General features: G+C 41.0%; 1 protein-coding gene across 3 annotated transcripts in view; it reads left to right on the top strand.

Moving 5' to 3' along the window:
• dgcr2 (DiGeorge syndrome critical region gene 2) overlaps positions 1–7,242 on the top strand; it is a 97,529-nt gene extending 90,287 nt beyond the window's left edge. For all 3 annotated transcript variants that reach the window (XM_043716160.1, XM_043716158.1, XM_043716159.1), the window contains exons 10-11: positions 2,300–2,539; positions 3,299–7,242. In XM_043716160.1, coding sequence (XP_043572095.1) covers positions 2,300–2,539; positions 3,299–3,513 — 455 coding nt within the window. In that variant the 3' untranslated portion in view covers positions 3,514–7,242. The remainder of the gene's footprint in view (positions 1–2,299; positions 2,540–3,298) is intronic.
• Positions 7,243–20,933: the final 13,691 nt, after the last annotated feature.

The raw sequence follows: 20,933 nt of genomic DNA, 5'->3' as shown, positions 1-20,933 counted from the left end.
TCCTTGGTGGTGGGGTCTGTTTGGAGGTGGCAGAAATGACGATGTATCTGGAGGTTGGTGGGGTAGTAGGTGAAGACCAGTGGGGTTCTGTCCTGGTGGCGATTGGAGGGGCGGGGTTCAAGGGCGGAGGAGCGGGAAGTGGAGGAAATGCGGTGGAGAGCATCGTCAACCACGTCTGAGGGGAAATTGCGGTCTTTGAAGAAGGAGGCCATCTGGGTTGTTTTGGGACTGGAATAAGGTGGGGGGGAAATGAGGAAGCTGGAGAAATCTGCATAATGTACCAGCCTCCACCATTCCCTCTGGCAGTTCATTTTATGCACACACCACCCACTGCACAAAAAAGTTGTCCCTTAGGTCCCTTTCAAATCATTCCCCTCTCACCTTAAACTTGTGCTGTCTAGTTTTGGACTCCCCTACCCTGGGGAAAAGACTTTGACTATTCACCCTATCCATGCTCCTCATGATTTTATAAACTTATTTTAAGTTCACTCGGCCTCCAATGCTCCAGGGAAAATAATAGCCCCAGGCTATTCAGCCTCTCTTATAGCTCAAACCCTCCAGTCCTAGCAACATCCTTGTAAATCTTTTCTGAACCCTTTCATGTTTAACAACATCTTTCTTATAGCAAGGAGACCAGAATTGAATGCCGTATTTCAACAGTGGCACCAATGTTCTGAACCTCCCAACTCCAATACTCAATGCACCTTACCAATAAAGGAAAGCATACCAAATGTCTTTTTCACTATCCTGTCTACCTGCGACTCTACTTTCAGGAAATTATGAACCTCCATCCAGGATCTCTTTGTTCAGCAAAACTGTCCAGGACTTTACCATTAAGTGTATACTTCCTACTCTGATTTGCTCTACCAAAATGTAGTACCTCGCGTTTATCTAGATTAAACTCCATCTGCCACTCCTTGTCCCATCAGCCCATCTGATCATATTTCCACTGTACTCTGAGATAACTTCTTGGCTGTCCACTACACCACCAATTTTGGTATCGTCTGCAAACTTACTAACCATATCTCTTATATTCATATCCAAATCATTTATATAAATGACAAAACGCAGTGGACCCAGCACTGTTCCTTGCGGCACACTGCTGATCACAAGTCTCCAGCTTGAAACCTTCCACCAGAATCCTCTGTCTCCTACCTAGAGCCAATTTTGTATCCAAATGGCCAGTTCTCCCTGTACTCCATGTGATTTACCCTTGTTCACGATTTTACCCTGCTGGACCTTGTCAAACACCTCACTGAAGTCCATAAAGACAACGTTGACCGCTCTGCCTTCTTCAATCCTCTTCATAACTTCTTCAAAAAACTCAATCAAGTTAGTGAGACATGATTTCAGATTAAAGAATTCTGTTGTTCAGATGGTAAAGAGAGCTAAAGTGAAGATGAAAATCACTGAGATTGGGGCTAATTGGCATTGGCCCTAAGGAAGTAAAGCAGGGAGGCTGTCTTTTGGAGAACCATGGGAAGGCCTGTCAGGAAATGTGAAGAGATGTAACTGAATGAGCTACTCAATAGGAGGTGCAAGTGTCTGAGACTTTAAGGTTCACACAGTGATATGAGGGTGCTTCCTATGAACCAGGTTTTGGTCAAATCGTGGATGTCTATGCAGTCATCCATAATAGGTTTGCAATTGGAGATTTCCTGTGTCCAGGGTGGGTGGTGGATGCGATGACGAGGAAATGAAGGAAGCTATTGATGCTTGACTGTAGCATGCGCACAAGGCAGGAAGATTGGTGCCAGAGTAGAATCAGGATTGCCCTTCCCATATTCCTTTCTAAACTTCTTTTGAAATGTCATGAGATTGTCTTTCTGTTAGAAACAGATGGATAGTGTTTCAAATAATGTGGAAATGCTGCAATGCTCAGAAACATCAGCTCCCCATTTGCATTTCTGTTATGTTTTGTATTGCTCACAATGCCTAACTAGATTTCTTCCCATTTCTGCATGCCTCATTCTAAGCGAGGATCAATGAAGTTAATATTCCATGCTCTGAGTGCACAATCTTGAATCTATACAAGAAAACCTATGATAAGGGGAGGCAGAGCTTTCTGCAAAAACATGTATTTGATTCTTAAGTTGAAAGGGCAATAGTATTAATTGAACCATTTCTCTTTCCACGGATGCTGCTTGACCTGTGAAGTATTTCTGTTGTTTCCTGTTTTACCGAGTTCCGATATTCCATATACCATCAGCTTTCACATGTTCTCAGTCAATGAGGCCATTCTTGCCTGTGTGCTGTCACTAATGTACTTGGAGTTAACTTTCTGTTTTTGTTTTCACAGTGCATCATTTTAATCTGGCCCGAAGTAGAATGCCAGGCTTTGATTACGGCCCAGATAGTCTTGGATCAGGATTAACTCCTCTTCATCTCTCTGACGATGGTGAGGGAGGAGCATTCCACTTCCATGACCCCCCACCACCATACACAGCTTATAAATACCCTGACATACAACATCCTGATGACCCACCACCTCCATATGAAGCATCCATCAATCCAGGCAGCATGCTGTGTGTCAGCCAAGGTGTGTCCCCTGAAATGTCAATGTAACAACTTGTTAAGGGTTTATAATCTGTATTACCATTGATGGCTCCATGATAGGTAAAGGGTGGCAGGAGAAATAAATAAAATCCCCTACGTAGGGATTAGATAATAAAAGGTACGAGCACTGAGAAAGCGAAATCAATTAAGGGTGGGATATTCAAGGCTGTGAAGGAGAGTGTAGGAATATAGAGACATGGGGAGTGAATTGTTAAGTGGATGGCAAAAGAATGGGTGGGTTGCTGGAGGATATGGGGAGTGAGGGAATTAGATGATATTGTGGGGTGAGGTGGTGTGTGCAGGGAGTGAGTGGAGAACAGGACCATTTTGTGTGAATCAGCAATTGTTAGATATTTGGTCTGTTTCTGTCTTTGAATCTTGTATTCTGGAGAAAAGGCCACCACTACCAGATAACCTGAAATAAATGGAATTACAAAGCACTTGGGAGAGAAAAAAATACAGTTCAGGTCAGATCATGTTAGTCATCAGTTGAAATATTGCCCTGTTTCCTATGTCTTTGCTGCCCTCGATGAGTGCTCCGATCATTCTGTGGCACTGTTTGTACCAGTCCTCCTTCACTCGGCATGGACGAGTTAGACCGAAGGGTCTGTTTCCATGCTGTACATCTCTGTGACTTGATCTCAGCCAGTGATGGTAATTTGAAAACCCAGTCAGAATTTGACACATGTAACCCTCAGTGGCTTGAAGCTGCTATTTCAATTACATTTATTGTTACTTTTAGATCATGATCCTGGACAGATGATGGAGTCGAGTAGCCAGCTACCTATGGCAGAGGGTGCTGCTGGAGATCAGGTGGCTGCCACAAACTTTACACTACCACCTGTGACAGAGGACCTGGAAGATTCAGCTGACAGCAGTACTTTGCTCGTGCCATGTGACACACGCTCAGAGAGTGGAGCACTAAGCAGTCACTCCTCAATAAATACTGTTGTATAAATGGGATGGGTCTATCACTGTTTTTTTGGAGTAAAAACAAACGCTTGCACAGTGCTGTACAGGCAAACACTCGTTTTGATGACTATAAAAGGCTTAGTTCAGGTCTTCAGCGGTCAGATTTCCTGTTTCAATGAGCGAGTTAATCCTCTGTGTATATATTGATGGTGGAATGCAGCACCTTTCCCTGGAGACAGGTGCAGTAGGACTTTAGGAAACTAATGGGCAGCTGGGTTTTGTGTTTTTTTAAATGTAGATTTTGCATCTGAATACAGAGCTTCAAGTTTGAGTGGCTGGAACAGCCTTGAGTTGGTGGTTTTGCATGCTGAATATATACTGGCAACTCAAAGCTCTTACAACTGGGTCTTTTAAATTGGCAACTGATGGTGCCAATCATCTGAAAGAGCTTTGTGATATTTCTTGACAAACAGAAGTGCACTTACTGTTGCAATTCTGTTCTGTCACTGGGATACAGCAGTGGTGGGAGTGGGCTGGACACTAGGATGAATGGTATTTGGGGTATGCATGTTGCACAGACTGTTTACAGGGTCTTGGTGCTGGGGAGGGAGGTGGGATGGGCAGGTTGGGTATTACTAATCCTTTGGGTGTTTTGAGGCGGAGATGGAGTCAGTGTGCTGGGGGAGGAGGTAATAATCTCTCTCGAGCTGTAAGAATGGTTACAGTCTCTCCCAGGTTGGGGGGGAGGTGGTGGGTGGGAGTTGGGGGTTTGCAGGCTGTGTCAGAATATCATGGGCGCAAGAGGTAACTGGCTTTTTTGGTTTGAGTCAGTGTTAACAGATCCACTGGGATGGAAGGTAAGGGTCTGAATTTGTGAATGTTATCCAATTGTGCGAGGCTCAGTGTATTTTGTTTTTGCCGGTACAGTATCAGTAGCAGCAGTTCAGTTAACTGGAGGGAGGCTATGCTCCAATCTCAGGCTGTTGAGTAAAGTACAGGAGGTCCTGTGCTCCCAGCCCAAGGGGGACCAAATCAGGGAAGGGGAATGCATCCTGCGAAACGTAGGGTGAGAGTCTGAGAGCATATTACCCCATACTGTGTTCCCTTTCCTACTCACTCCACTGCAGATTTTCAATCTCATGTTCATTTCTATTCAAGAATACCTATCAGTGTATTGATAAGTGGAGTTAATATTGATCAAAACGTTGATCATTATTACTGATGCAGTCTTGATTGATAATATTGATATGATCAGTGATTTTGTGGTCAGTATTGATCACCCATATCGATGTGGTTGGTTGATAGCAATCAATGTTGGTCTTTGCTATTGATGTGGTTCATATTGATAAATGATATTTTTGTCTTTTGGGGGACATTTAGGGGGCAGTGAACATGTATCATAGGTTTAGACTGATTTTGGAAAAGGGCAAGGAACATTCCAGAGTAAGAGTAATTATCGGGGGAAAGCCAGTTTCAACAGATCTGACACCGATAAATTAAAATCAAAGTTCGGCAGGCAAATGGTGACTAAATAATAAGGTATCTTTAAAGAGGGGTTTGTCTGGACACAATTGAGGCATACACCAAAGAGAAAAGGTAAAGCAAACAAACACAGCTCCCAAATGACAACAGAGATACAGTTTAAGGTATAGATGCAAAAATGTGCTTCTGGCCCACATCAGGTGAACAGTAAAACTGAGAACCAGGCTGAGTGTTGAAGGTTTAGAGGAGAAATGGAAGAAAAAGAAAAGAAATTTAAAAAATAAACTGGCAGCTAGTACACAAGGAAATCCCAAAGTCTTCTAAAGGCACAGTAATATGGTGGAATGGAGTGAGGCCGATTAGGGACCAGAAAGTGGATTTATGCAGGGGACATAGCCAGGGTATTAATGCTTTACATTTCAAGGAGGAAGGTGCTGTGAAGTCGTCATCAAAGAAGCGAGTGTTCACATACTCGAAGGGCCTTAAATTGATGAGCTGGCTAGGCTGTTTCTACTTAATACACGTGAGGCACCAGAACAGGGTGAGATCCATCCAAGTGAGAGTAGGACTTGATGCACTCGCTATTATTGTTCAATCTTCCTTCAACTCAATGATGGTGCCAATGGGTCTGGGGAATTGCAAATCTTAAACCATTGTTCATTAAAAAAAAAGGTTGTACAAGATAAGTCCAGCAATTACAGGCCGGTCAGTTTAACCTCTGATAGGAAATATTCTAAAAACTATAAGTTTAGATTAATTAATCCATATTTGTCTTTGTGACTATTAATTTTAAGTGAACTCATCTTGTTTCACTAACTTGATGGAGCTTTTCAAAGGAACAGATTTGATGAGGGCAATGCTATTGATGTGTGCATGTCAAGAAAGACTTTTGATACAGTGGTGTGCAGACTTGTGAGCAAAGTTATAGCTTATGGAATAAGAGGGACTGTAGGAACATGAATATAAAATTGGCTGACTAACAGGAAACAAAATGTTTTCATGACTTTTTTTGGACTGTAGAGGGGTTAGTAATGGAAGTTGGCAGAGATCACTGTCCGGATCCTTGCTGTTCCTGATATATCTGAATAACCTAGACATTGGCTTACAAGGCACAATTTCAAAATGTGTGGATGGTGTAAAACCTGGAAGTATTGTGAACTTTGAGGAGGATAATATTGATCGTAGGGTTCATTGTAAGCTTGGTGGAATGGGCAGGTAAGGTTCAATACACAGCAGTGTTAAGTGGTCTACTTGGAAAAAGCAGAGGGAGATGAACGGCAATTCCAAAGGAGATAAAAGAGCATACATGTGTAAAAGAATGTAAATGTGCATAGATCATTGAAGGTGGCAGGTTTAGGTTGAGAGTGGTTAATGAAGCCTGCCATATTCTAGGGTATATTAGGAGGTTATGTTGAACATTTACACAATGCTGCTTTGGCCTCACCTGAACATTGGCTTTAATTCTGGGCACTGCACTTTAAGAAGGCATTTGACAGGGTGGAGAGAAGATTCCCAGGATGAAGAACTTCAGTTACTTGTATATATTGGAGAGGTTCAGAAAGAAAAAAGGTTGAAAGGAAATTTCAGCACTACAATGCAGCTGGACAGAGTTGAGAAAAACTGTTCTTTTTGGTACAAGGAGCAAGAAAAGGCTGCAGACTTACGGTAATTAGTAAAATAAGTAATGACATAATGAGAAAAAAAAATATGTTCCCATAGCAATTGGAATGCACCGCTTGTGTGTGTGTGGTGGAGACAGGTTCATTTGAGGCACTTCAGAGAATTGCAAGGCACTTTGTAAACTCTTCCTTTGGAGAGCTGTAACAGACAAGACTGGCTGAGTGATATCTCAACCACACGTTAGTCACAGCACAGAAAAAGCCAGTGTGGTTGATTGATATTGATCAATGATATTGGCCTTCATATTTACCTGGAAAAACTTCCACCCAGATAAAGAATTTAGAAATTGTGCACCACCTTTCTGTTGTCTGGCCACAATTTCTACCCTTGGTACTCAATTCACTTAACCAGGTGCATGCACGCACAAAATTATTCAAATACTGCAGTTACCAGATGTTTGTATTTAGTTTGTCTGTAATTGATCTTACTGTGGCAGTGGAAAGATTTTGATATTTGGTGAAATATTATGTAGAAATTAAATTTGATACTGTTAATAGGTCCATGTGTGTTCAGGAGTTTTCCATTTTTCACTTTTTTGGCAACACATTAAAATTTTCATGTTGCTGTTAATACATGCATTGAAATGCCAAATAAATTCTAAATTGGAGATAACTTGAATGCTGTTTTCTTTAATTGTGTCATGGATAGAATACATGTGTTCTGTTTCCTGCTCAAGATGTGTCTTTCTTACCCTTGAGTGTGAACCCCAATGGTAAGTTTTCTGCAGCAAGGTTTTAAGTTTTTAAAAAAAAATGTTATTCTCAAACTTACAAAAATGAAGATGTAAGCATTATCCAATCAAACTTGATTTCTCTTGCACTCACTTATTACAGGGAAAAGTATCCTTTTACAACTTCTAGTTAGCTCTTAATTGTACATAGTTATACATTGTTTTATTCTATGTGTGGTTCCAGCATCTTCAATCCTGAAACAAAAACAAATTGCCGAAGAAACTCAGCACGTCTGGCAGCATCTGTGGAGAGAAAGCAGAATTAATGTTTAGAATCCTGGGACCCTTATTCAGAATTAGGAACTTGCTAGTTCCAAACAAGAGTTGGGGGGGCACGGTGGCTCAGCGGTTAGCACTGCTGCCTCTCAGCGCCAGGACCCAGGTTTGATTTCACCCTCTGGCGACTGCCTGTGTGGAATTTGCACATTCTCCCCATGTCTGTGTGGGTTTCCTCCCACAATCCAATGATGTGCAGGTTAGGTGCATTGGTCAGGGGTAAATATAGGATAATTGGGTAGGGGAATGGATCTGGGTGGGTTACTCTTCAGAGGGTTGGTGTAGACTTGTTGGGCCTAAAGGTCTGCTTCCACTCTGTAGGGATTCTGTGATTCGAAGAGTTGGGGGGGGCTCTGTTAGCTCTGTTTTCTCTCCTCCATGGTGAACTCTGATACACAATATCTTTTACCTGTGGACAGTCATGTCGTTTTTTGGATGGTTAGGTTGCTTTGATTTTGAAGAAAAGTCTCAACAGGAGGCAAGTTTTCATGTAGTTGAACTTCGAGCAGGTTGGAGAGTTTCCTCTGTTGGGATCTCCCCATTTAAACAATGCCTTGGCTACTTAAATTACTTGCAGCTAGAGTGGTTTTAGAATTATCTGCAAGCAGCTTCTGGTCGTTCTTTTAAAAGTAGAAAAAAACACGGCTCTTTTTTTTTACAAGTTTGAAGTTCTTTTCCAAATAAAGAGATGTTATTTATGGTTTAACACTTTGAATAAGGGAAACGTCAGGATACAATGGGACAGATATTGAGCCTTGCAATTCTATCTGCCATTGAGTTTGTGTTCCTTTTTGTCCAGAACGTTTCTCAGATAGTCAAGCTGGAAATTGTATAGTCCTAGATATAAAATCCCAACCAGTGAAAATACTTTCTTCAGCTACCCTATCTTTTCCTGTTAATATCTTGAAAGCTTTAATCCGATCACCCCATAATATTCTAAGTTCTAGAGAATGCAGGCCTAATTTATATAATCTTTCCTCATAAGACATAACATCTCAAAAAATCAATACAAAAACATCTGGGCACCTCCTAAGATCAATGTCAAAGCACAGTAAATAATAGAAATGTAATGTAGAGGGTAGAGATATCATTGAGTATTTATGCTGTAAATAAAGAATTCCAAACATCATCGTAGGTCACAGTATTTGAGGTAAATAATTTTTGCCAGTTTATAAAGTGTGCTGGTTGAGAAGCTGGCTGGTTAAACTTAATTTGCATTTGCAGGGTTTTAAATTGATGTCCACTTGTTCTTGATCCTTTTACAAGCAGGAACTACTTCTCCCTGTCTACTCTGTCCTTATCTTGCATGATTTGGAAAATTTCAGTCAAATCTTCTCTTAGCCTTCACTCCAAGGGAAACAGTCTTCAAACATCTCTAATCTATCTTCATAATTAAAGTTGCAAGAACCATTCTCAGAATCTTCTGCATTCTCTCCAATGTATTCAGAAACTTCCTCGTGTGGTGCCCTATCTGTACACAACACTCCAATTGATGTCCAACAAGTGTCTTGTACAAGTTCAGCATCACCTCATTACAATTATACTCTGCTTTTAATAATGAAGCCTGGGGTACTGCATATCCTTTTATTTTTATTCAACCTGTTGAGACATACTATGCCAGACCTCTGGGACTTTAAGCTGGACCTTCTGCACCAAAGAATCCCAAGATTCTGTATGCTTTATTAATTGCTTTCTCTACCTGTTCTTTAAATAATTAATGAGTCTTTAATGATCTCTACCACCTTTGATGATTATGCACATAACCATTCCGGTTTCTTCGCTCTTGCACACCCTTACAGGTAGTATCCTTTATTTTCAGAAGATATACAATAGGAGTAAAAGTAGGCCAATCATCTCCTTGAAACTGTTGCAACATTCAACAAGATAATGGCTGATCTGTTTGTGTTTTAACTTCCACATTCCAATCTACCCCAATAAGCTTTGATTCCTCTGCCGAACAAGAACTAATTTACCTCCACCTGAAAAATATTCAGTGACAACCCCCCACTACTTAAGCACAGAGTTCCAAAGTCTCACAACCTCTAGGGGAAGAAAAGTTCTTAAAAAGGTGAGCCCTAATTTTAAAACAATGTCCCTTAGTCCTGGCTTCACTCACAAGAGGAAACATTGGTTCTAGTTCTACTTTGTCAAGGCCATCATATATACTTAAATCAAGTGACATTTCATTCTCCGAAACTCCAGTGATAACAAAACCAGTCTGTCCAAGCTTTCCACATAAGACTACTCACTTATTCCAGGCATCAATCTGGTAAACCTCCTCTGTACTATCTCCAATTTATTTGCAGCCTTGGTTAAATATGTAGACCAAAATTGCAGACCGTATTTAACTAAAGCCCTGCATAGATTGGGTTGGGATATCTGGTCGGCACAGACGGGTTGGACTGAAGGGCCTGTTTCCGTGCTGTACATCTCTATGACTCTATAATTGAAGTATAATGTTCTTACTTTTATTTTCACATTTTATACAAACTCTCCTCACTATTTTTTTAAACCAAAATGAGTCACTTCATTTTTCTCCATTTGCCACCTATTCACCTGCTCCTCCAATTGTCCTTTTCAAATTCTGCACTGTCCTCCTCACAGTTCACAATGTCCCATCTCAATCACACCCGGTCGCACTCCCGCCTCTAACCCGTCTTCATTCTTCATCAATTAACCCTCTCAGAATTTTGCAGAAGGAGGTCATTCAGCCCATTGTGCCTGTACTGGCTCAATTATCTAGTGCCAGTCTCCCACTTTTTCACTATACCTTTGCACACCATTACATTCCAAATAATCATCCAATGCCCTTTTGAATGCCTCAATTGAATATGTCTCCATTACATATTCCAGACATAACTACTCGCTGAGTAAAAACATTTTCTCAATTCATCCTTACTCAGTTTGCACATCACTACATGTATGCTCCCTCATGTTTTTTGCAATAGGGAACTGTTTCACTCTCACTACTATCTCAATAGTCTCTCCCTCATCCTAAAGTTGAAGGCAAATAATTGACCTAGTTAGGAAATTCATTGAATGAAAGGAGGCAAAATGTAGTGATCATTGACAGGTATCCTAATTGCCAGAATGTGACTAAGTGGTGTCCAACAAAGACCTGTTTGAGATCTCAGTAATTCACCGCATAAGCAACTTCAGCAATGAGATAGAAAATCACATATTGAGATTTGCTGGTACCACAAAGTTGAATTGCAATCTTTTTTGATGTAAGTATAAAATTACAAGGTAAGTGAATGGGCAAAACTGACAAATGGCTTAGTGAGTCAGTAATTTCATACATGGAGTTTAAGTTTAGGGTCTGACTCCACCACTAACTTCCAGGCAGCAAATTCCAGACACCCACCATGCTCTGTACAACAGTGTTTTTCCTAATGTTCCCTCTTAACCTAACAGTCAGCTTGAATCTTCAACTCTCTGCCATGGGAAACAGGTTCCTCATGTTTACTCTCTTACCTACTCCTCACAATTTTGTACACCTCAATCATGTTACCCCTCTGATCCAAGAAAAACAATCCCAATCGATCTTGGTAGCTATAATTCTCTAGCCCTGGCACCATCATTATCTTCAGAGCAATTATGTCCTTCCCCTAATGTGGTAACCAGAACTGCACACAATACTCCAGGTCAGACCTCAATGCTGTCTTGTACAGATTTGTCATATTTCTTCTTCTTTCTATACCTCTGCCAGTGAAGGAGAGCATTCCATATTTCTTCTTTACAACTTTGCCTCCCTGTACTGCCAGCTTTATGGACCTGTGCACTTGCACGCCAGTCTAAAAGTTGAGAATACAAGGGGGTTGAAGTCACACTTTAGCTGTGTAAAGCGCTGTCAAACCACTGCCGGAGTTACTGTGAGCAATTTGGGACATCTCACTTCTGGAGGCAATGTGGTGACTAGAGGGATGATAGGTGCACAGGAGTATTGCAGGGTTAAATACAATTCAAAGATATTGGATAGTTTATAATGAGTGACAGTCAATCAGAAATGAGTTGCAGGCTGCAAGCTCATCGAGTAGCTTTTATATATAGAATTATGATCACCCTGGTGTCAGTTACAACAAGAATCTAAGCAAGGAGGCATGGTGTTAATTCTATCAATACCCAGTATTAAGTTGCATGTTGAAATCTAATCATAGGTCTGGAGAGGTTTATAAACAGAATAACAGGTGCCTAGGAGTAAGTTACTATCCAACATTCCATCAACGGCTCTGAAGAAACACTGCCTCCATTTTAAGCATTGTTTCAGCCTTTTCATTTCAATGTGTAGTATCTTTAATTGTGTTTCCCTTGGCTCTGTATTACCTTGAGCCACTCAACTTGGAGGGAACTCTATTTTAGAGTAAGTATATTAAAATTGTTAAAAATCTCACAACACCAGGTTATAGTCCAACAGGTTTATATAGCTAGTTATTCCGAATAAACCTGTAGGACCTGGTGTGTGATTTTTAAATTTGTCCACCCCAGTCTAATACTGGCACCTCCTCACTATAGTACAATAGGTATCCAGGAGCTACTTAGATCTTGATTTCCAAATCATTCATGTAAAGAATAACAGCTCATTGGGTGAGAGAGTTAGAATACTCTAGTTATGTTGTTACTATTTATTATATGTAGTTATATATACAACATAATCTTGGCTTTTTTGAAGTTTATATAAATTATCTGACACCGAGCAGAGTTGCAGGTTGGAATTTAATCCAAGATTTAGGGTATTTTACTGACAATGGTTGATACTAGGCAGAGGTTTTGGCTGGGATATAAGTGGCTTAGGTGGTTCTTATAAATAACATACTTGGAATTGAATGACAAGATTTCCCAATGAGTTATATACAGGCAATCTTTCTGGGAGTGTGTTATAGGCCAGTTTAGAAGGACAGATGCCCAGGAGTTAGTTACAGGCTGGAATCTAAGTGAGGGCTATGGGTGGAGAGATGAGTTCCTAAAGCCCACCACCTGTATAAACTAATATATATTTAACAGACTCTCTTTACTGGGTACAACTAAATGTTCAGTAGTTTTTTTTTATTCATTCATGAGATGTGGATGGATCTGGCCAGGCCAGTGTTTTTGCTCAGAAAGCAGTTTAGAGTCAAACACACATTATGGGTCTGGAGTCATGTGAACCAGATTAGTTTTTTTAAACAATAGTGGTTACATGGTCCTGAGCTCATTACACTCTTGATTTAAACATAGACAAAAGAGCTGAATTCCAGGGGTAAAGTGACAGCCCTAAACATCAAGACAGCAGTTGACCAAGTGTGGAATGAAGGAACCCTCACAAAACTGGAATCGATAGATATCAGGGATAAACTCTCCACTGGTTGGAGGTGTACATGCCACACAGGAAGATGACTGTCATTGTTGGAGGTCAGTCATCTCTGCTCTAGGACATCTCTGTAGGAGTTCCTCACGGTAGTGTCCTGGGCCTAACCATCTTCAGCTGCTTCATCAGTGACTTTCCCTCCATCATAAGGTCAGAAGTTGAGATGTTCACTGATAATTGCACAATGCTCAGCACCATTCACAACTCCTCAGATACTGAAGCAGTCCATTTCAAATGTCCACAGCACAATCTGGACAATATCCAACCTTGGCCTGACAAGTGGCAGGTAGCATAGCCAGGCTATGACCGCCATCAATCAGAGACGATCTAACCATTGCCCCTTGACATTCAACAAAGTTACCATCACAGAATCCCCCATTATTAACATCCTGGGGATTATCATTGACCAGAAACTTAACTGGACTCACCAGGATCCTCTGAGCAGGTCAGAGGTTCGGAATACTGAACTGAATAACTCACTACCTGACTCTGCAAAGCCTCTCCACCATCTAAAACCACAAGTCAGGAGTGAGATGGAATGTTTCCCATTTGCCTGGATGGGTGCAGCCGCAACAACACTTGAAGCTCAATACCTTCCAGGACAAAACAACCCACTTGATTGGTATTACATCCACTCCTTCCACTACTGATGCACAGAAGCAGCAGTGTGAACTACCTACACGACGCACTGCAGAAATTCACCAAAGATCCTCAGACAGCACCTTCCAAACTAACAACAACTTCCATCTGGAAGGACAAGGGCAGCAGATATATGGAAATACCACTACCTTTAAATTCCCCTCCAAGCCATTCATCATACTGACTTGGAAATATATTGCCATTCCTTCACTGTCGCTGGGTCAAAATCCTGGAATTCCCTCCCTACCACCATTGTGGGTCAACCCACAGCAGGTGGACTGCAGCAGTTCAAGAAGGCAGCTCACTACCACCTTCTCAAGGGTAACTAGGGCAGGCAATAAATGCTGGCCCAGCCAGCAACACCCACATCCCACAAATGAATAAACAGGAAAAAAAAGCTGTGTCCCCAATTGCAAGAAGTGCAGATGGTATTCCTTATTCCAAATCTCTGGATAGACTTAACTCTAAGTCCTGAACATGGTCTTTAAAGTTTGGTGTCCACCATTCTACTGCTCCCTGCGAATCTGTGTGGTCCATAGTGGATATGAATTGTTTTATCTATAAACTATCCATAACTTCATTGAGTAATTTTGATGTAAACTTTGATTCTTGGTCCGATTGTAATCCTGTGGGTAGCCTGTATCTAGTAAACAATTTGAATAACTCTTCTACGTCCTTTTAGCCATGATACTGCGTAATAGAATGGCCTCTGGCAATGTAGTAGACTCGATTATGGTCCATTATGATCAACAAATACTGATTCCACTTGCTGTTTAAGGGAGGCTTCCTACACAATTAATTAAGATTCTTATAAAACATTCCTCAAACATGGGACTGGGTATTAAGGGTGCTACCAGGATGCTTCTGGATTAGAGGATATGAGCTATAAGGAGAGGCTAGAAAAATGGGGTTGTTTTCTCTGGACAGTTGGAGGCTGAGGGGAGACTTGATAGGAGTCTATAAAATTATGAGATGCATTGATAGGATTGATGGTTAGAATCTTTATCTAAGAGTTGAAATGTCTAATACTAGGGGACATGCATTTAAGGTGCGAAGGGGGCAATTTCAAAGGAGATGTGAGGGGCAAGTTTTTTTAGGCAAATTTGATAGCAGTGTTAAAGATACTTTTAGATAAGCCTATGAATATGCAAGGAATGGAGGGATATGGATCAAGGGCAGGCAGAAGGAATGAGTTGAATTTGGCATCATGCCCAGCACAACATCATAGGCTGAAGAGTCCATTACTGAGGTGTATAGTTCTATATTCTACAGTTTTGCCTGAGGTTTCCCAATTACCTGACCCATATGACAGCAAAGGTCATCCACATGCTTATGTACTCCAGGCCAATAAACATATTTTGGAATTTTGGCTTGAGTTTTCCTTACTTCCAAATTACCTCCTCCTTGAAATTCATGTGTTACCAGCAACATTTCCTTTCTATAACCCAGCAGTAATATCATTTGATATTACCCATTTCTCATGTATTTGAGTATGTGGTGCATTCCTTCATCAATACTTCATTTTTTAGATAATAATATTCTGGGATACACTCAAATTCCTCTGTGTATGCTTTTTGATAGAACTTTAGTTTTTCATCTTTCTGTTGTAATTCAGCTAATTTCTCTGAACTGAAAATATCCACTTTGTCTCCACTTGTTTTTATTTTTTTCTCAACCACTTGATCAAGCAGACTTGAAATTCAGCTTCTTGATCTTTATTTCTTTATTTCTCCTTCTGTTTCAACCTGTGGCTTTGTGACCTTGTTATCACACAGACAGGAAAAATCCAAGGATATACTATGTGCCACATCCCTGGTTACCTGATTTTCACTGGCTTTTCAGCCACAGTAGGCATCACTACCACCTGTGATCCAGCTATATCATTACCAAGGATAAACTGTATTTCCAGAACGAAGGAATTCTCTAGTACTCCTACCATCACGGAACTTTTTTTACTAGACTCTCCAACTTCTCTTTATATAATGGTGCAATGTCCTTCTCACCACAAATTTCACATATTAGCACCTTTCCTGCCAATACTCCTATTGAATTACATATTTCCTTATCTCTCACCATCAAAGATTGTCTTCCTCCTGTCTCTTTTAAAATTTTGATTTCTTTACCTGCTCCCCCAGCATACAACTAAATTTTACCCATGCAAGTAACTTCTTTAAAGAGATCTGATACTTCCTTCTTCAATATCCCCTGATCAGATTGTACACTCTTTTGCAGCTTTTTAGCTTCCACTGTGCTTTCCTTTATCACATCAATAAAATTCACTGGCTTATCCTGTTTTCCCATATCCGTCTTCCCACTACAACTTCATGTAGCCGACTTAATTACAATAAAAATACTGTGCTCTTTCCCCTCATGGGTTTCCTTCTTACCCAATGGTAAATTATCTCTAGTATCTTCAAGGAGATCTGTTTTCCTTTACACTTGAGGATTTCTCTTTTTCCTAAATTCCATCCCTCACAGATTGAAATTGATATCAGAAGTCAAACTTTGATTTATGAGCCAGCTCATAATCACCTGCCATTTCTGCTGCTATTCTGGCAGATTTAACTCTGCTCTTTCACATGAGTTCTCACTACTTCAGGAAGTGAATTTTTGAACTCCTCCAAAATAATTGACTCTATAAGAATGTCATATGTTTGTTCTATTTTCCATCTTCAACTCCCTTATCCATTTATCAAAATTATTTTGTTTGATCCTTTCAAACTCCACGTATGTTTAACTATGTTCCCTCCTCAGATTCCTAAAATATTTCCTGTAAGTTTCTGGTATTAGCTCATTTGCACTCAAGATGCATTTTTCACCTCATCATACTTCCCAGATACCTTCTCTGAGAATGATGCAAATACCTCACTAGCTCTAGTTGCCTCTAGTGCTAGGGCTATTCTTCCTTTTCTTTTTGTTCTGCTTTTAATCATAATTCAAACTGTTCCATTTTCTTTTCTCTTGCCATTGTCTCTAATTCAAGCTGCTTCATTTGCAATTGATTTTACCCATTTCCAATTATTCTGAATGCACTCCTGGCAATTGTAAATGTTGCATTTTTGTCACAATTATTTCCCCTTTCTCACAGACACGGGCAACTCCAACTTTAAATTGTTTGCCAATTCCGAAAGTTTTGCCTTGCTCCCTTTCTGTAAAATGCCCTAAGTGACTTCTTCCGCCCTCAGGAAACTATTAACAACTAAAAGAGCAATTAGTATTCAGGCACACCCTATTTAAATCAAACAAATGCAATAACCAAAATATAAAAGCACCAACACTCTCTACTCATTGCCTTTGAGTCCAATAATTCTAACCCCAACCTGGAATTAGAGATTTTGATCCCAACAAGAGCTCCCAATTTGTTATGGATGACCAGCCCCCTCAAAACATGTCAAGGAGACAGCCTGGACCCTAACTCTTTCTTATTTTGAAGGAATATGCCAGGCTTTGCTTTCTGGATGCAATTCAATTGGTCAAGCTACCAGGCTTGAAACAAAATATATTTTATTTATATATGATATTTAAAACACAGACCAACGCAAAAGAAAATAATTGGCTTAACTAACTGGATGTAAGTTTGCTTGCTGAGCTGGAAGGTTCATTTTCAGATGTTTTATCACCATACTACGTAACTTCATCAGTGAGCCTCCAGTGAAGCACTAATGTTATGGCCCACTTTCTATTTACATGTTTAAGCTTCCTTGGGTTTGTGATGTCATTTCCTTTGGTGATGTCATTTCCTGTGTTGGTGATATCAATTCATATTCTTTTTCTCAGAGGGAGATAGATGGGATCCAAATCCCTGTGTTTGTTGATAGAGTTCCGGTTGGAATGCCATGCTTCTAGGAATTCTCATGTGTGTCTCTGTTTGGCTTGTCCTAGGATGGATGTGTTGTCCCAGTCAAAGTGGTGTCCTTCCTCATCTATATGCAAGGATACTACTGATAGTGGTTCATGTCTTTTTGTGGCTAGTTGATGTTCATATCCTGGTGGTTAGTTTTCTGCCTGTTTGTCCAATATAATGTTTGTTACAGTCCTTGCAATGTAGTTTGTAAATGACGTTTGTTTTGCTAGTTGTCTGTATAGAGTCTTTTAAGCTCATTAGCTGCTGTTTTGTTTGTTGGTGGGTTTGTGGGCTACCATGATGCCCAGAGGTCTGAGCGGTCTGGCAGTCATTTCCAAGATGCCTTTGATGTAGGGGAGAGTGGCTAGGGGTTCTGGTTGTGTTTTGTCTGCCTGTTTGGGTTTGTTGCTGAGAAATCAGCGGACTGTGTTCATTGGGTACCCGGTCTTTTTGAATACTCTGTATAAGTGATTTTCCTCTACTCTTCATAATTCCTTGCTGCTGCAGTGTGTGGTGGCTCGTTGAAATAATGTTCTAATGCAGTTTGTGGATGTTGGGATGATTGCTTCTGTAGTTCAATATTTGGTCCGTTTGCGTTGTTTTCCTGTAGACACTGGTTTGAAGTTCCACATTGACCGTTCACTCTACTGTGACATATAGGAATGGCAATTTGTTGTTGTTTTTCCTCCTCTTTAGTGAATTTTATGCCTTTAAGGGTATTATTGATAGTCTTGAAGTTTCCTCTAATGTGTTTAGGTTAGAAAGGACAAAAGTGTCATCCATGTAGAGGACTTAAAGTTTGGGTTGGATGGTTGGCAGGGCCGTTTGTTTGAGTCTCTGCATTACTGCCTCGGCTAAGAACCCTGATATCGGACATCCCGTGGGTGTTCTGTTGGTATGTCTGTAGTTTTTGTTGTTGAAGGCGAATTGGGTGGTGAGGCACAGGTCCACTAGCTTGACGATACTGTTCTTGCTGATGAAGTTGGTGGTGTCTGGTGTATTTGTCTTTGGGTCTTCTAATAGTGTAGTCAGTGTTTCCTTGGCCAGGTTGATGTGGATGGATGTTCACAGGGCTGCTACGTCAAAGGAGACCATTATTTCATCCTCTTCTATCTTGATCTTTGGTGTTCAGGAATTCTTGGGTGGAGTGGATGGAATGGCGTGATTCTTCTACTAAGTGTTTTAGTCTTTGGTGTAGTCCCTTGGCTAATCTGTTGGTGTTACAGGTACCGAGACTATGGGTCTGAGGGGGACTCCTGATTTGTGAATTTTGGGTAATCCGTAGAAGCGTGGTGTGTTAAATCTGTCTGGTTTCAATTCTTGGAAGTCTGTCTTGTATAATTCTCTAGATTTTTAAAGTTTTTTAAGTAAAGCTATGATTTTGGTTCTCTAGTTGTGGGGTGGGGACTATTGTTACCTGTTGGTAAGTGTCAGTACCTGAAAGAAGTGCGTTCACTTTCTCAATGTAGTCTGTTCAGCCTCTGCTAAGAACCCTGATGTCGGAGATCCCATGGGTGTTCCCTTGGTTTGTCTGTACATTTTGCTATTGAAAGTGAAGTGGGTGGTAAGGCATAGGTCCACTAGCTTGATGATGTTGTCTTTGCTGATGAAGTTGGTGGTGTCTGGTGTATGTGTCTTCGGTTCTTCTAATAGTGTAGTCAGTGTTTCCTTGGCCAGGTTGATGTGGATGGATGTGCACAGGGCTGTTGCTTCAAAGGAGACCACTATTTCATAAAACTGGGAAATTTCGCGACAAAAAACTTTACTCATTAACGTGACAGACCATGAATAGACAGACACAGTACAAAGAGCCATAAACGTTAGACAGCAGCAAACACAGAAAGCGAATAAACCTGACCTGCAGAGAAAACTAGCCAAACTCACACCAAAATAACAACACAGAAGCATGGATAAAAAAATGTATCTGACTGACCCTTGATTAAATTACTTACAGTGTGGAAACAGGCCCTTCGGCCCAACAAGTCCACACTGACCCTCCGAAGAGCAACCCACCCCCCTACATTTACCCCTTCACCTAACACTACGGGCAATTTAGCATGGCCAATTCACCTGACCTGCACATTTTGGGACTGTGGGAGGAAACTGGAGCACCCACACAGACACGGGGAGAATGTGCAAACTCCACACAGACAGTTGCCTGAGGTGGGAATTGAACCCAGGACTCAGGCGCTGTGAGGCAGCAGTGCTAACCACTGTGCAGCAATGCTGTCCTTTAAAATTAGATTAGATTAGATTACGTTTATGGCTCTTTGTACTGTGTCTGTCTATTCATGGTCTGTCACGTTAATGAGTAAAGGGTTTTGTCGCGAAATTTCCCAGTTTTATGAAATAGTGGTCTCCTTTGACGCAACAGCCCTGTTCACATCCATCCACATCCTTCGGCCCAAGTCCACACCGACCCACCGAAGCGCAGCCACCGTGCCGCCCTTAACAGACACTGAAAAAGCCGTCTTAGTAAGAGGATTAAATTACAACATCTGAGATGCGGACAAGGACGATTCCGAGCAGCATTAGAAACAACACTGAAAGACAACTAACTCACAGAAGAAACCCAGCAAACTATCAGACAGACAGTTGCATCAACATTAAGCAGGAAAATAAAAGGGAACACACTCAATACACAAGAAAGGAAAGCGCTAGAAGGACTCCAAAAAGATAAAAACATCATTATCCTACGTGCAGACAAAGGACGCTTGACAGTCGTTTTAAACTGAACACATTGAGAAAGCGAACGTGCTGCTTGCAGATACTGACACTTACCAACAGGTGGCGATAGGCCCTCCCCGACACCTAGAGAACCGAATCAAGGCCTTACTCAAAGAACTTCAGAAATCTGGAGAATTACACAAGACAGACTTCCAAAAATTTAAAACAGACGGATCTAACACACCACGCTTCTATGGATTACTCAAAATTCACAAACCAGGCTCTCCCCTCAGATCCATAGTCTCGTTACCTGTAACACCAACGTACAAATTAGCCAAGGAGTTACACCAAAGAATAAGATACTTAGTAGAAGAATCACACCACTCCATCCGTTCCACCCAAGCATTCATGAACACCATCAAAGACACCAAGATAGAAGAGGATGAAATAATGGTCTCCTTTGACGTAGCAGCCCTGTGCACATCCATCCACATCAACCTGACTAAGGAAACACTGACTACACTATTAGAAGAACCAAAGACACGTACACCAGACACCACCAATTTCATCAGCAAAGACAACATCATCAAGCTAATGGACCTATGCCTTGTCAGCCACTTCACTTTCGATAGCAAAATGTACAGACAAACCAACAGAACACCCATGGGATGTCCGACATCAAGGTTCTTAGCAGAGGCAGTAATGCAGAGACTCGAGCGCACAGCTCTGCCAACCATCCAACCCAAACTTTGGGTCCGCTATGTGGATGACACCTTTGTCATCACTAAACAAAACAAATTAGA

Source organism: Chiloscyllium plagiosum, chromosome 25 (assembly GCF_004010195.1).
Source record: "Chiloscyllium plagiosum isolate BGI_BamShark_2017 chromosome 25, ASM401019v2, whole genome shotgun sequence".
Taxonomy (NCBI): Eukaryota; Metazoa; Chordata; class Chondrichthyes; order Orectolobiformes; family Hemiscylliidae; genus Chiloscyllium; species Chiloscyllium plagiosum.
This window is presented reverse-complemented; position numbering and strand designations above follow the sequence as displayed.